Source organism: Geotrypetes seraphini, chromosome 1 (genome assembly GCF_902459505.1).
Source record: "Geotrypetes seraphini chromosome 1, aGeoSer1.1, whole genome shotgun sequence".
In the NCBI taxonomy this organism is placed as follows: Eukaryota; Metazoa; Chordata; class Amphibia; order Gymnophiona; family Dermophiidae; genus Geotrypetes; species Geotrypetes seraphini.
Window position 1 is genome coordinate 405263352 of NC_047084.1, and position 16585 is coordinate 405279936.

The window sequence follows — 16585 nt, forward strand, 5'->3', positions numbered from 1 at the left end:
AATATCTTTGGCCCGGGTCCCCTGCATTGCGTCCTTAGGTCCTTTTCCCAGAAGTTCCCACTCAGTCCCCAGCCCTCTTTTACAATGTCCCTGCTCAGTATCCTTACTTGATACTTTTATCCGATGTGTCAGATCGACTGTCGGCTTTCCCCTCTTCCTCAGTTTAAAGTCAAATCTATGACGCTCTGGACGTTGCGTGCCAGCATCCTCGTCCCAGTCATGCTCAGGTGCAGTCCATCTCTCCTGTAGAGCTTATTCTTTCCCAGGAAAGTTGTCCAGTTCTGTACAAAAAGGAAGCCCTCCTCTTCGCACCATCTCCTGAGCCAGCCGTTTATTGCTTGTAGTTCGCTCTGCCTCCTTGCATCCGCTCTCGGTACTGGCAGAATCTCTGAGAAGGCTATCTTCCTTGTCCTCAGTTTCAGTTTCCTCCCCAGGATCCTGAACTGATCTGTTAGTGCAGTCCTGTTGTAGTCCTCCTGCTGACGTCATTGGTTCCAACATGGATTACTACAGCTGTCTCCTCCATCTCGGCCCCTTCCAGGATCCTCTCGATTCTGTCTGTGACGTCCTTCGCTCTTGCCCCGGGGAGATATGTCACTAGACGGTCCTCTCTCCCTCCAGCTATGTGACTGTCCACTCCTCTCAGGATTGAGTCTCCCACTACGACAGCAGATCTCCCCTTCCTCAACTGTCTCTCTGGTCTCAGGTCTGTGTCAGTGGTGCAGTCCTCTAGTCCCTCCTCCGGGTTCTGTCGGGTCTCCTCTTCATCTGCCTGTCCAGATTCTCTGCAAGGTCTTGCTCCCATGGCGTCTGGTGGATTTTGTCATCCGTCTGTTTGTTCCCTCCTGATGTGCTTGTGGTCCTGTGCCTCCACCATCCTGCAGGCCTCCTCGATGAACTTCTCGAGTTCCCTTACTTGTTCTGTGATGTGGTCCTCTCTGGCGGTGTCTTCCGTTGCCCAGCACTGCTCCTCTATGGTGCAGAGTCCCTCCAGTTCCTGTACTCGAACCTGCAGTCTCCCGACCTCCTTCTTTAAGCTATCCAGCTCCTGGCATCGACTGCATATGTACGCCCGCCTCCCGGAGGGGAGGTAGTCATACATATGACATTCGATGCAGTATACTGGGTAGCTCTGCTGGGCTCCTACTGCCTCCATTTCTTCTATCCGGTTCCTATGTCCCACGGTGCCTGGTGCGCAGCTAGCTGAAAGAGTAGAGAGAGAGAGAAGAGTGAGAAGAGAAGAAAAGTACCTTAGTTAGATTTTTCTGCTGCTGGGCTGCCTGGGCTCCTTCTCAAGGCTCCTTCGCAAAGGCGCTCTCGCTAAGGCGAGCGCCTTTGCCGCTCGCCTTCGCTGCGCGCCGAACGGCTGCGCACCGTTGGCTCGCCCCCTTTTAAGGGGGAGATCAGCTGTGACGTCGGGAGGTGGGCGGAGTTACAACCCGGCCTCTTCCCTCTCTGTGTCCCGATCTGCTGCGCTTCTCTCCGCTCCTCTCTACAGCAGTCCTCTGCCTCCCCGACTGCTTTCTGGAACCAAGCTGGTATAAACTGCTTCTTTTCAAAGCCAGAGATAAATCAGCACAGCCATTAACAGCTGCTGGAAGGTATAGCCAAAATTACCTAGGATTTGTAAAGCATTTATCCTGGACTATGCTATTCTTTTAGTTTTCATTTTTTAATTGCTCCAGTGCAGTGAACTGAAGACTATTTGCTGGATGTTTTTTTCATGAGCATTATTTGTTCTGTGTGAACCATAACAAGTTCTGGCCGGTGGCCTAAATAAACCTTAATTTTGATTTTGAGAGCCATTCTGACATGGTGTCTGTATATTGAATCACTTGATTTACCTGTACCTGCACTACTAGGCAGTTGCCTAGGGTGGTTGAAAGACCTGAAGGGAACCCTAAAGTTAGAGAGGGCACACTGGGGAGAATACAGTCATGTCCCGAACACACTAACCAAGCCGGTTGGGTGCTTAGGGGTGACACCCTCCTGCTCTTTAGGCTGTATCTTCTTTAGTGACCTGTTCCACAATTTTGCTGGTGTGAAATGTTACAATTTCTTATTATGCTATCTTGGCCTTTTTTGGCATTTGTTGATTATGTATTTGGTTATCATGAGCAGTATTGATTTGTAGCGGGAAGTCCCCGCACCCTCCTCTCTTTTTGCTTGTGTTTCCTGTTTGTATTAGATACTCCTGGCTTTGCTACCTACTGAACTTCAAGGGGAGTGTCCGCACAGGTGACATCGCATAGGAGGTTAGTTTTATTTCTGAGTTCTGCCAAGGCTGGAATAGATGCACTACCCGAGAGTTCAGCCTCCAGGGGAGATTTACAAGAAAGAAGATTAGCAGAGGTAAGAAACCTAATCTTTTATTCACTCAGTTTAGTGCAGTGAAGTACAGAGCTGTTATTGCTATCTCTCTGATGAAATTTAAAAAATTTATTGGGGGTTGGGGAAGCAGTATTTGCTAGTGACTTGATGTAGCAGCTGTGTTTGACACTGTAAACCAGAGTACTATTGGATTGTTTGCATTCATTTGGTACTTGAGGAGTCATTTCTTAATTGGACTTTGTATTTCAAAAGAGATTACAAAGTAGGCGTTTTTTGTTTTTCTTTGACTGTTGGCTATGCTGTTTAATTTGTATTTGGCCTCTATTAGTAAGATATTGAGGTGAAGTATCAACTATATGCAAATGATTTTGCAGTTTTTCTTTGAATTCCTTGAGGATTATGAGCAAGGTTTTTGGCTATTAGCATATTTGTTATTGTGGATTGGATGACTTTGAATTGTTTGTGTTTAAATGTACTGAAAACAAAGATTCTGTATCGCCTGATAGACCTGTACAGTTCTTCACAGATGGTTATATCTCACTGTGACCAGCAAGTGGAGACTGAGACCAAAACGTGGTTGTAGTATATAAGCTGAGGCTCCCCCTACCAGTCCAGTCTTTCACAGTCTCCAGCAGAGTGATAAGACTAAATTGGCTCCCCCTGTTAGGGCTGTTGGAATTTGTTTTAGGACTCCTGGGTCCCCTTTTTTGCCGGTCAGGTCTCTGGGTTTGAGAGCCAGTAGACTCTGTTCTAAGGAAAAAAAAATAAATTCTGGGGCTGCGCCGGTCTAAAGGGCTCATTTCCTTTGATTTGCTGTCTTTTTGTATTTTTCTCAACTACCCAGCACTCATTTTACAGCTAGGGTAGTTTTCAGCACAATGAGCACTTTGCAAGGGAAAAAATGCTCCTTGTGCTCCAGACGCGAGGCACTCGAGGCCGGCCTATGCAAGCGTTGTACAGGCCGCAGTGGTGAGGGATCCTTTTTGGCATCGGTTGCCAGTGGCTAGGGAATACAGCTGCAAGTGCCTCACGAGTTGGCAGCTGATCACGGGGAAGACCGGGCTTCCCCGACACCCTCGCGAAAGGTTCCCCAGCCACCGACGGTCAGGGTAAAAAGGATTCCCTTACCGTCAGAACGGCTGGGGTTCCCTTGCTGCAGGCTCGTCGGCCTTAGTGCCTGGGAAAGTTCAGTCTTCCTAGATGCTACAGGCTGTTTCTGCTCCGATTTCAGCAGGAAACACCTCCATCATCTCGGTATCCTCAGGTGACCTTCCCCCCTGTGTTGGAGAAACAGGGGCAGGTTTGTTCTGGGTCACTTGCTGTGACATGGTGTCCCTTGGTGCTGCTGGGGGGTTTTCCCCTGAATTTGTTAGCACTTTGCAAGGCTTATATGCTGGTGGCTGGAAGTCCTGTTTCTACTCCAGGTTTTTCAAGGGGGTTTTGCCCTCGACATCTTCTCTGGTTCAGCCCCAGACAGCGGCAGTTTTGTCCCCCTCTACTCTCTCGTCCAAGCATCCCAGTGTCTCTTGGGACGAGGATTTTTGCCAACTGAGGGTCTGTTGTATGTGTTCCCTCTGTGGCCATTAGTGAGCAGAGTTCTTCTCCGCATTGTTTGACATCCAGCCAGTGATTCTGGTGGCCCCGAATTGGCCCAGGTGTCCGTGGTATGCGGACCTGGATCCTCTTCCTCTGCCTCTCGACTGACCTTCTGACTCGGGGCCCCATTCCAATGTTCGATTCGGGTCTACTTTTGTCTTACGGCTTGGCTCTTGAAAGGGATCTCCTAGTTAAGGGGTATTCAGATAAAGTGATCTCAACCCTTGTGGTCCCAGAGGTTTTCCACTTCTCGGGATTATGTTTGGGTTTGGCATATATTTGAGGAATGATGTGCTGCGTGTGGAGTGGTCTCTTTTTGCGCTTCCCTGCCTACCATTTTAGAGTTCTTACAGGATGGCCTGGACAGGTGCCTGGCTTGGTCTTCATTCTGGGGTCAGCCTTTCGTGGGTTGTTACGTGGTCAGCGGCTGACTGCCATTCCTGATGTCATTCAATTCTTGAGGGCAGCCAAATTGCTCAACCGTCTGTTCTATCATAGTAACATGGTCTTATCCGTGCTGGTGCGCCCAACTTTTGAGCCTTTGGGTGCCTGCCCGTTGAAGGATCTTACACTTAAAGCAGTCTTCTTGGTGGCTATTACATCTGCTAGACGTGTTTCTGAGATGCAGACTTTCTCTTGTAGGTCTCCCTTCCTGGAGTTTTCTAGGGAACAGGTAGTGTTGTGGCCTGTTCCTCCTTTTCTTCCAAAAGTAGTTTCTCCTTTTCATGTCAATCAGTCTGTGGTTCACCTGGTGTTGGGTAGTCAGGAGGGATCTTCAGAGCAGAAACAATTGTGCAAGTTGGATATCTGTTGAGTCATTCGCTGTTATGTGCAGAGGACCAAGGAGATCAGGAAATCAGATCATCTCTTTGTCCTTCTAGCAAGTCCTCATAAGGGGGATGGCGCTACCATTGCACGCTGGATCAAGGAGACTGTTGCTTCCACATACCTCCTTCAGATAAAACCTGGAATTTCTCAAGGCTCATTCCACTCGGGGTCAAGCAGCTTCTTGGGCTGAGTCTTCTTTAGTACCTACAGTGGATATTTGTAAGGCTGCAGTTTGGTCTTCTCTGCATTCCTTTGTCAGACATTACTGTGTGGACATTCAGGTGCTTCGGAAGGCGGTGTTCAGTGAGTGTGTTCTGGTGTCAGCCCTTCGGGGGTCCCACCCATGATAGATATTGCTTTGGTACGTCCCATCTGTGAAGAACTGTACCAGTTTGTCAGGTGATACAGAAGGAGAAATTAGGTTCTTACCTGCTAATTTTCTTTGTTTTAGCCAGACGATACAGTTCCCCACCTATCTGTCTTAATGTGGTGATTGTGGGTTTTGCTTGCGTGCAGATTTTGTTTTTCTGTAGGTTCTAGTATTTTTCTATGGCCGGGGAGATATAAGAACAGCGGCTCTGGTGGATTCCGTCTGGGCCTGGTGATTTGTCGCTTTTCAATCTATCTGTTGAAGGACATCCTCATGGCTTACCTCTATTGTTGACAGTTTTTCTTCTTGGTCTCCATGGAAGATCACATCGGATTCTGATACACTGGATGTGTCCTCGCTTGTGAAGACTGACGAGAAGAACTTGTTTAACCTGTCGGCTACCTCTTTTTCCTCCTTTATCACTCCCTTTCTGTCTCCATCATCCAACGGTCCTACTTCCTCCCTCGCCGGTTGCTTCCCTTTAACATATCTGAAGAACGATTTGAAGTTTTTTGCCTCCCTGACTTGAGATGCCGGTTTTGCCTCATGGGGGGAAGTTCTGGTATCTCTCCCTTCCTTTAGTCATCTCTCCTTCCCCCCCCTCCACAGTGTAACATTTTTCTCTCTCTTCCTCCTTTCTGTCCCCTGGAATCCATCTCTCTTCTCTTCCTCCTTTCTGGCCCCGCTTCCAGTCCAACATTTCTCGCTCCTTTCCACCCGCCCAACATTTCTTTCTCTTCCTCCTTCATGCTTCTCCTCCAGTCCTCCTTCCCTCCCCTAACTAACATCTATCTCTCTCCCTCCCTCCACGAGTCCAATTTTTCACTCTTCCCTCTCCTCCTTCCCCACAACTGTGACATTTCTCCTTCCCTTCTTTCTGTCCTCCCCATCCATCTCACCCTCTCCATGAGTCCAACCCTTTCTGCTTCCTGCACACTTTTTCTCTCCTTGCCTCTTCCCTCGAGTGACATCTTTTCTTCCCACTCCCCAACCCATGTTCTTTCCCCATGCATCATTTCTCCCTCTCTTCCATCCCTTGTCCATTTCTTCCTCTCTCATCAATCTCACTCCTCCTATAGCAATTTTCCTTCCTTCCCTCCCCCCAACCCCATTCACAGCTAAAATGGTTTCTCCCCATCCACCTTCTCACCCTACCCTCCAGTGTGTAGCATACTTTCCTTTCCCCTCCCCTTCTACCAGGTCTATCAGCACCTAACATAATAGATGAAGGCAGATAAAGACCCGAATGGTCTATCCAGTCTGCCCAACCTGATTCAATCTAAAAATTTGTTTGTTTTTTCCCTTCTTAGCTATTTCTGGGCAAGAATCCAAAGCTCTGCCCGGTACTGTTCTTAGGTTCCAACTACTGAAGTCTCTATCAAACCTCTTCTCCCTTCCCTTTCCCTGCCCCCTGTCCTGCAGCACCCCTTCTCCCTTCCATCCTTCCCCTTCCTTCTGTCCAGCAATACTCCTTCTATCCTACCCCTTCTCTCTTCCCTTTCCCTCCTCCCTTGTCCAGCAGTACTTCTCCTGTCTCTAGCGGCAGCTCACTGTGTGCTTTTTAACTTGGTCACACAGCTACCGCTAGGATTAATTTAGACACGGTTTCATCCGGGAGGCTCGGGGCCTTTGCTAGGCCGGCCCATTTTGATGATGCTGGCCAGCCTAGCAAAGGCCCTGAGGCTCCTGGATGAAACAGCATCTAAATTAATCCTAGTGGCAGCTGTGTGACTAAATTAAAAAGCATACGGAGCTGCCGCTGCTTGTCGGACGGGGGTGGTGGTGTAGAAAGAAACGTGACAGCAGCAGGAAGATGCAGCACCGGCACGTGAACCTCTGGCCTTACAGGAAGCACACTAGTGTGCCACTGCACACAGTTTGCGATATACTGGGCTAACAGAAAGAAAACCAGCTGGTAAGAACCTAATTTCTCCTTTTGTGGCTTTCTGCATCTGGACTGTCAGGAGCATGTTTGTTTTTTCAGCATGATGGAGTGTGGTTCCCTATTCAGTTTGTAGTTGAGAGTTAAGGGTGTTATTGAACTTCTCATTGTCATTTCGTTAGCATATTGAGGCTGCGGTGAAAACACTGTTCTTCAAAATTTGTTTGGTGTTGAGACTTCAAGATTTGTTATCTCAAACTAATTTTTGACAGGTTATGCAATATTTTGTGCTGCCCTGTTGTGTGGACTTCCTCGGAAGTCAAGTCATTAAGTGCATTGCAAGTAGACCAGGATTTGGTGGTACATATGATTGGGGTTATGTCCTGAAGAGATCATAATCCCTCCATTGTTGCCTGACTTACACTTAGTAATCTTCACTACTTTCATGTGTGAATTTTCATTTTGTGAGGACGGTCTCCCCTGTTTTGTTGTGATTTGCATTGGCTTCCAGTTTTATAGAGGATACAGTTTGATTGTCATTTTAGTTTCTAGGGCATTGCATCAAGAGTTGCCCTCAGTGATTGTCTGTTTTCACTGGTCAACACTAATTTTGATGCCTCAAATGTTAGACCTGTATACTTATATACCTGACCTGATTCCAAAAATGGCACCAATTTTCTTTTCTCAGCTCTAGTTTTTGAGATACAGAACATGTGCCATATACCACTCTTCACTCTGCTTATCCATTAAAAATTCAGGATACTTTAGTGTTTAAATTATCTTTTAAACATGAAGGAAACATTAAAAAATTTAAAGGAAAGTGTACAACATGAAAATCTACTTTATTTCATACCAAAAGCACAAGTTTGAATCAAACTTTCCAGTCATTTGACACACAGGAAGCTCCTTTTGTAAGACTTCTGAGAGTGGGATCTGCCAGAACAATGCTGCATTATTTTCCAACAATAGTCTGCCATCATGTGTGCATCCCATCTTCCTTGGTATCTGGCTTCCACTGTTTTTTTTTCTTTGTGAAATTTTCACCTTGCTCTTCGCTTAAGTCACCAAGGTTCTCTGGAAAGTGGGGAGTGTGTGGCACAGTGGTTAGACCTACAGGTCACACAGTGGTTAGACCTACAGGTCGCTCAATGGTATAAATTAATATCTGGATTTTTGAATAAGAAACCAGAGACTGGTCTTCATGGCATTTGGAGCAACAGATAAAGCAACAGATTACTGCGTCTCAATGGCCATGAATTTGGACTTGGAGGATGACACGTATGGTGTCTGCATCTATGAGACAATCATGGTTTTTCTTATTATATAGAGCTTTTTGGACCCCAGTTCATTTACATAAAGTGGATAGTTCCAAATCTAATAGATGCTAGCACTGTCATCTCGAACCTGGGACATTGGATCATTTGTTATACTATTGTCCCTTGATACTGAAATTTTGGAGATCTATTTGGGTTCAAGTTAATATTTTATTGGAGAATCCAGTGGCACTATCATATGATACCATTTTATTTGGTACATTTATGAGAGCGAAGAGTCAACTATCTGTGAGAAGTAACAAACTTCTCTTTATAATGACAGTGGTTGCCATGCAGCTTATTTTAAAAAATTTGAAAAATTGGGATAGACTAAATTACACATTCTGGTGGGAATCCCTTTGTTATATTTTTAAAATGGAGCGATTTATGGCCATTCAGCAAGGAAATTACAGAAAATTTATGGATATTTGGGAACCATTAAATAAATACTATAAGGATTGATCTCTTTAGATGTACCTTTAAACATACACATCCAGGGTGGGGGATGGGGGTACGTTTTGGAATTGGTTTAAGGGGTATGTATTGATTGTTCTTGAAGGTATTTATTGATTGATTGATAGGTGGAAGGGTGGGGGAAATAATTTTCCTCTTTATAAATTTTTGTAAGTTTAATGTGCTTTAATTTTAATATTCTATGTAAGTGTATTAATTATTGGGCACTTCTGTAGTTTAAAAATTGAATAAAGAATTTTTTTTTAAAAAGTACAGCCTTAGCACCCTGAGGTGGTGGTTCAAATCCCTCGCTGCTCCTTATTACCTTGATAGATTTTGAGCTCGCTGGGACAGATAGGGAAATATGATAAAGTACCTGAATGTAAACCACTTAGGATATAAGTGGTATATAAATGATTAAATAAGTGACTATTGTCCCCCCTCCACTTTCCCTGTACCTCTAGTTGAAGTTGTTACTCACAGTGGTCAACAACATGCTCCTCACGATCCCGTCAGTTCTACCTCTGACGTCACTTTCTGTGTGTGTGTGAGTGGGGGGGGAGGGGGGAGAAAGGGAGAAATGTCTCTGGCCTCTCATCTAGATGTCGCCAGATTCCTTAAAGGGGCTCTCAGGTTGCACCCTCCAGTGCGTCTCTCATTCTGAAATCTTAATACCATCTTGCAAAGTTTTATTAGGACTCCGTATGAGCCCTTACAGGAGGCTTCCCTTCTGCATCGTATGGTTAGAGAATGACACAGGGACAAATTTTTCCCCATCCCCGCGGGAATTCATTTTCCTATTCCATCCCCAGGAGTTCTTTTCCTGTCCCTGTCCCATTTCTGCAAGCTCTGCCCTCATCTGCACAAGCCTCAAACACTTTAAAATCATAAGTGGTCGAGGCTTTTGTGGTTAAGGCAGAGCTTACAGGAATGGGACAAGAATGGCAACAAAATTCACGGGGACGGGACGAGGAAATTGGGTTCCTGCGGGGATGGGGAAAAATTTGTCCCCATGTCTTTCTCTACTTATGCTTAAGACTATGTATTCCTGGTAGCGATTTACGTCAGCAAGATGAGTCTCTTGAGTTACAAGCGCGCCCTTGTAGAGAGCAGTTTCTAAGAATTATGGAAGCAGGGCTTTCCTTATGCATGGTTTCATCTTTTTTTCAGAAAGTATTCTCTGCCTACCATGTCAGTCAGAAAGTCCGTTTTCCTGCCTTTCAGCCTATAGGTTGAAGAAAAGGGACAAAATATTGCATCTGCTAGACATTGAGAGAACTTTTTTTGTTACCTCAAAGCTACCGATGAGTTTTGGGTCCCTGATCACATTTTAGTTCTGATCTGTCATGCTAATAAAGGGAGGTCTGCGTTCAAGGTCTCGATCTCCAGAAGGATTAAAATGGCAAGTTCCTCAGCATAAGTGGGCTATGGTAAGCAGCCGCCAATCGTGTTGAAAGTACACTCCACCAGTAGGGTGGCTACCTCATGGGCAGAGACTCAGGCAGTCTATCCCAAGGAGATTTGTAGAGTGGATGTGGCAACCAGGAAGGATGCCAGTTTTGGGTCCTCCGCAGCCAGGCAGACTCAGTAGTTCTACCCTAGACTCAGGGGACTGTTTTGGTATGTCTCTAGCATTCAGACACATTGCACTAGAAAGAAAGATTAGGTTCTTACCTTGATATAATCTACTTTTTTGTATATGTATCTAGTAGTCGTGAAGCCCCATTCTGTAAGTGGGGCTTCACCTGACTTAATACCAGTCTGTGTCTGGATTTAGAGAATTTGCCTTTTCTCAGCTATGCCGAATTTAAAAAATAAAAAAGGGGGGGGGGGTGGAAATCAGGTCTGAGTTTCTGCCTGATAGCAGGATGTGCTAGTAGCTATTAGACCATAAATGTTAGTGATGGTTGCACACAATTTTTTGTATCAGTTTATTGAGGTTCTGAGAGCACCATGGATGTTATTAATAATTAAAACTGGAAAATAAAAGCATGAAATGTGATACAAGTTGATTAACTTTGAAATTATTTGGGGTAAATGAGGCAGGTGAATTGTGGAACATTGAACAAGTTTTAATATTACATTAGTGATTTTTTTATTCCGCCATTACCTTGCAGTTCAAGGTAGATTACAGAAGAGGATTTCTGGATATGTCCAGAGGTGTTACAGAATAGAGCGGGTTGCTTCAGAGGATTGAAATGTTTCATTCGGTGTTAGTTAGATTTCATGAATTTGTTGACTAGCAAGGTTTTTATTTCTTTTTTGAAAGTTTTGTAGTCTGGGGTTGCGATTAGTAGATTAGAAAGTTGGTGGTCTAGTTTTGCTGCCTTTGTGGCTAGAAGGCAATCGTGCAGTTTTTTTCTGTTTGTTTCTGATTGGAGAGTATGTGAATGGTGTCTGGGTTCTCCTATGTCTGGTTGTGGTAGTTTGGATTAGGCGGTTGTTCAAGTAGGCTGGGTTGTCACCATTTATGGATTTAAATAGTAGACAGTAGAATTTAAATAGTATTCTTGCTTGAGAAGTTGTTTTTAGTTTTGGGGTGATAACAGACCTCACCGTTCCAGTTCATCTGTCCTACCAGTGGGTTTTGATGAGCAGGCCCTCTAAATGAGTGATCTGTGAAGAGTGTTTCAAACTGGGGATTGAGGGCTTTGACAATTGCAGAGGTAGGCTAATTCAGTTGTCTCTCAGAAAACCGTGCAGGGTTGTCTGCAGGATGGCCTGCCGTTTTATCTTGAGCACAGTGAATTTTTGCTTTTTTTGTTGTTGTTGTTGTTGTTGTTGTTGTGTTGGAGCGATTTGGGGGGCCATTCAGAGTGGGTTCCCTGAATGGCAGAATCTCAAAAATCATTATAGCTTGCAGGTCCTATGCTTCCAGACTGATTTTATAGGACATCAGGCTGCCAGCTGGTATAAATTAATATCTGATTTCTTGAATAAAAAAACAAAAACTGGTCTTCGTGACATTTGGAGCATTGAGATAAAGCAGTATATTTCTGCATCTCGATGGCCGCATATCTGGACTTGGAGGATGAGATGTACAGCGTCAGCATCTATGAGACAAACTTGTTTTTTTCTGTTACATAGATCTTTCTGGACCCCGGTTAGGTTACACAGGTTAGACCAGTGGTCTCAAACTCAAACCCTTTGCGGGGCCACATTTTGAATTTGTAGGTACTTGGAGGGCCGCAGAAAAAATAGTTAATGTCTTATTAAAGAAATGACAATTTTGCATGAGTTTAAACTCTTTATAGTTTATAAAACTTTCCTTTAACAGTTAAAAGGAAAGATATATAAACTATAAAGAGTTTTATCTCATGCAAAATTGTCATTTCTTTAATAAGACATTAACTATTTTTTCTGCGGCCCTCCAAGTGCTCTATTTTTTCTGCAGCCCTCACATTTAAAGTTTAATATCTTTTCTTTCTCAAAACTGGCACATTTCAATCACTAAATTGAAAATAAAATCATTTTCCTACCTTTGTTTGGTAATTTCATCAGTCTCTGACTATGCATCCAATATTTCTTCTCTTCTTTCAGCCTTCTGTATGCTTCCTCTCCTCTAGACCTCATTCCCTCCCCCAACTTTTTCTTTCTTTCTTTATGTCTGTCTTTCTTTGAGTCCGTGTGCCATTTTTTGCTTTGTTTCTGGCTCCCTGTCCCCCCCCACCTTCTTTCTTTCTTTCTTCCTTCCTGCCCTCCTCCACGCCACTGCCGCTGGGGAATAGGCTGCTGCCGCTGCCGCCATCGGGAACAGGCCGAGATCTCCCTCTTTCTCTTCTCCACGGGGCTGACCAACTCTCGCCGCCTGACGTCAATTCTAATGTTGGAAAGGACGATCCGGGCAGCCAGGCAGCGATTGGCTAGCCAGAACGTCCTCTCGACGTCAGAATTGACGTTGGGCGGCGAGAGTTGGGCGGCCCCGAAGAGAAGCAGGGAGATCAAATAACATGGTGCTGGCCTGAGAAGGGAAGGGAAGCAGGTTGGGCACCACTGCTCTAGACGAGCCGCACTCTAGGGAGAACAATGGACCGCCCCCCCCCTTGGTACACCACTGGAGCAGCAGCGTGTCTGGCCGGCTCTTCCGTAGATAGCGCAAGGAGCCGCCAACCCACGGCTTTGAACAGAATGAGCCGGCCAGACACGCTGCTGCTCCAAAAGGAAGATAATGATCCAGTGCAGACCGCGGGCCGCAAATAAAATCTGGAGAGCCACATGCAGCCCGTGGGCCGCATGTTTGAGACCGCTGGGTTAGACAGTTCTAAATCTAATACATGCTGGCACTGTCATCTAGACATTGGGACACTGGATCATCTGTTGTCCTCTGATAATTTTTGGAGGTCAATATGGAGTAAGATTAACAACATATTGGAATCAATTCCACTGATGTATGAGGCAATCATATGTGGAACATCGCTACATGTAAAGCCCCCTATAGATCGATATAAATGCTGTCTTTTCCTTATGACTGGAATAGCCATGAGATGGTTACCCGAAACTGGAAGAATTCTGATTGTCTAAATTTCCCTTTCTGGTGGGCAAATCTGTGCTCCAGCTATAGGTGTGAAAAAATGAATGCCGATAGTTTGGGACACAGTAATTTATTTAAATTAGTTTGGGGCCCATTGACATCTTATATTACTTCACTATAGTTTATGAGTCAGTTTTTGTTTATTTTCGTACACATCCAGGGAAGGGTGGGGGGGATTGTTTCTATCATAATTATGACCTTTGAGTATTTATAATTGGGATGGGGGGAGGATGGGAGAGTATTATTAATTTGAAAAGGGTAAGGTTATTGGGAAATTATATGTTTCTGTGTTTTATTGAATAATCATTGGGTGGGTGGGAGAAAATGGTTGGTTATGCATATTTGTAAATTGAATGTGCTTTTATTGTCTTATTATATGTTATATATTTGTGTATTGCACTATTGAAGTTTGGAAAATCTTAAATGCAGGTATGCAGGTGTGCCTAAAGAACTGTACCAGAAGATTTTTGCAAAATGGCAATCAACTTCAGCTAGCTTTGGAATTTGTATTTGTGTGTATTTCTTTACAGACTTAGAAGTTACAATGAAAACTAATCAATACGATAATTTTCTTTTGGTTGTCTCATCCTTGTTCATTTTTTGATATAAATGCATGAAGGTATTCTTTCTGTCCTTTCTAGGCCCAGATTTTCCTTTTGAAACATTGTTTATGGCTGAGACATTTTACTATATAATTTGTACACTGAGCTATGGAAATATATACATTTCTGTGTTTTGCTTTCCAGACCATAGTGTAGTTAAGGATGAAGTGGTAGAGCTTGGACAAGCAGGAAGAAATGGATTTAAACTGGTTCCTGTAATGCCTTATCTGGAAAAGATATACAGGTAGGAAGACGCCAGGTTGGTTGTATAGGACACTTGGGCATCTGTCTGACCAGAATCTATAAGAAGACTAAGAGGTGTGTTTTTGTTGGGATTTTTTAATTGCCTTTTTTGCCATTTGACAGTATTTCAATTAAACATATGCAAAAAACAACAAAAACCCTACATAAATATATTCCATGGTACACTGTTTAAGTTCAGAATGTTCTCTCTATACTTTTGTAGTAGTATTATTATTATTTTTTTGTACAGGTTCATCACTATATATCTTAATAGCATTTTTAATTTCCCCTTTTTTTCCTTCACTTTTCCCTGTCTGACCGCTGTAGTTCTTTGCCACCCCAGGGTTGTAGGAAGTAAATCTTTTAGCACCACTAGTATGTCTATACCCAGTGAATAAGTGACTTGATTGCAGATATGTCTTTTAGGGGATGGATTTTTACATCTGTGAGTGGAAAAGGGTTGGGACAACTCTCAGCGATCAGTTAGAAATATTTTATCTTTATTTCATGGTTAAGCGCTGTTCTGACTTTTGTGGCTGTAGAAGCACAGCTGCTTCTGGAACTAGAACCAGTGTTACAAAGAGATTCTTATATATTTTCCCTCCCTTTTAAGAAGGCTGGGACTGGAGTACTTTTTGCTTCAGCAGAGCTGGTCTGACAACCCATCACTCTCTCTCCCTCCCTCCCTCCATAATCAGCATTTCTAAGCATTATACAACAATAAAAATGTGGGATACAATTAAATACATACAGCAGACTCGTATAGATGTAAGTAGATTTACAAAAAACATAAGGAAAGGGGGAAGAACTACAATATTTATAGTAAAGACAGATATTTAAGGTTTGAACGAAGGGGAGTGGAGCATAAAATAAAAAATAGTACTAAAAAAGTATTGCTGAAAAGATAAACTTTTTTTTTTTTTTTTTTTGTCTAAGCTCTAGTCATAAATGTCAAAAGCATCCTTCCAATGCTTTGTCTAAGCTTTTTCCCCTGTCTCCTGATTTTCAGCATGTTTGACCAGCCTAAGATAGATTCCACCTTGGTGCAAGTTATCCGACGCACAGTCCTCCCTACCGCTGGAGGAGTGATGCTTAAGTACCGTATTTTCACGCATATAACGCGCGCGTTATACACGATTTTACAAACCGTGCGCGTTATACGTGTGAGCGCGTTTTACAACTTTTTTTTTTCAATCCGATCCGGCATCCCCCCTGCAAACCGGCATCCCCCCCCCGCTCGCGTCACTCCCCTCCCCCGCGATCCTACATCCCCCCCCAGCACCGCAAAACATCTCTTACCCGATTGGGCACCAGCACCAATGCACAGGATGTGCCAGTGCCAGTGCCAGTGCCCGAAGATCCTCCCTCATTCGGTTGGGCTGGGCGGTGCGGTGCGAGAGAGATCCTCCTTCCTGCGCCGGGCTGGACTAGGCTTTGAGCATTTGCGCATGCTCAAAGCCTTTTGGTCTCGCTCTCTCCGAGATGTTTTGCGGTGCTGGGGGGGGATGTAGGATCGCGGGGGAAGGGGGGTGACGCGAGCGGGGGGGAGGATGCCAGTTCGCAGGGGGAATGCCGGATTCGAATGAAAAAAAAAATGCTCTCTCAGGTAAGCAAGCGGGGGGGAGGATGCCGGTTCAGAGTAGGCGGGAGGAGGTTTTAGCATGCGCAGTATACGCGTGTGCGTGCTATATTAATTTTTTTTACATAAATTTGTGTTCCCTGCGCGCTATACCCATGTGCGCGTTTTACACGGGTGCGCGGTATATGGGTGAAAATACGGTACTCTCAGGATCGCAGGGTGGATATTGTGTTTAAAAAAAAAAAAAGCCTTTGGTAGTGGCCACTTCATTTACGGTGCGAGCCTGTCATTCCTGTCGGCGCAGTGTGTCCTCTGTGGAGGTGTCTGCCTGTCCTTGGTGATGGATAGTGTGGATTATGTGGCGGATGCCCTTTATCATCTCATTTAAGTTCTTAATAAAGTTTCTGCTTATGCAGTGTCTGCACGTTGGACTGTTTGGATTTGTCTTTGGACTGGGGACGCTGCCTCTATGAGCAGACTTCCTTTCAAGAGCCAGCTTTTTTTTGGTAAAGATCTAGATGTCCTCTTCCCACAGCTGGCGTCATGGATCCACAGGTTCTTCTTTCCAAAGATATTCCTAGGTCTATGTCCCCATTATAACAGTTTCAAGACCTCAGGCCTCAGGTTTCCATGCAGTGACTTTGCCTAAAAAAACTGATGCCGCTAGGGGTCCAGCGGTGCTTCCTCATATCACAGGTCAACTTCTCAGTTTTCTCAAGAGTAATCTTGACTTTCATCAGATCAGTGGGTGCTGGCCATCATTCGTGAGGGGCACAAGTTAGACCTCTTGCCTTCCTCTTGCTTTGTTTCTGGACTCCGGCAGGTTGGCCGGAACAGGAGCCCAGGATCCGTGATAC

At 44.6% G+C, this 16585-nt stretch overlaps 1 protein-coding gene across 3 annotated transcripts in view; it reads left to right on the forward strand.

Annotated features, from left to right (window-relative positions):
* Positions 1-16585, forward strand: part of ELP1 (elongator complex protein 1) — an 882162-nt gene that overhangs the window by 259080 nt on the left and 606497 nt on the right. For all 3 annotated transcript variants that reach the window (XM_033918172.1, XM_033918151.1, XM_033918160.1), the window contains exon 12: positions 14051-14150. In XM_033918172.1, coding sequence (XP_033774063.1) covers positions 14051-14150 — 100 coding nt within the window. The remainder of the gene's footprint in view (positions 1-14050; positions 14151-16585) is intronic.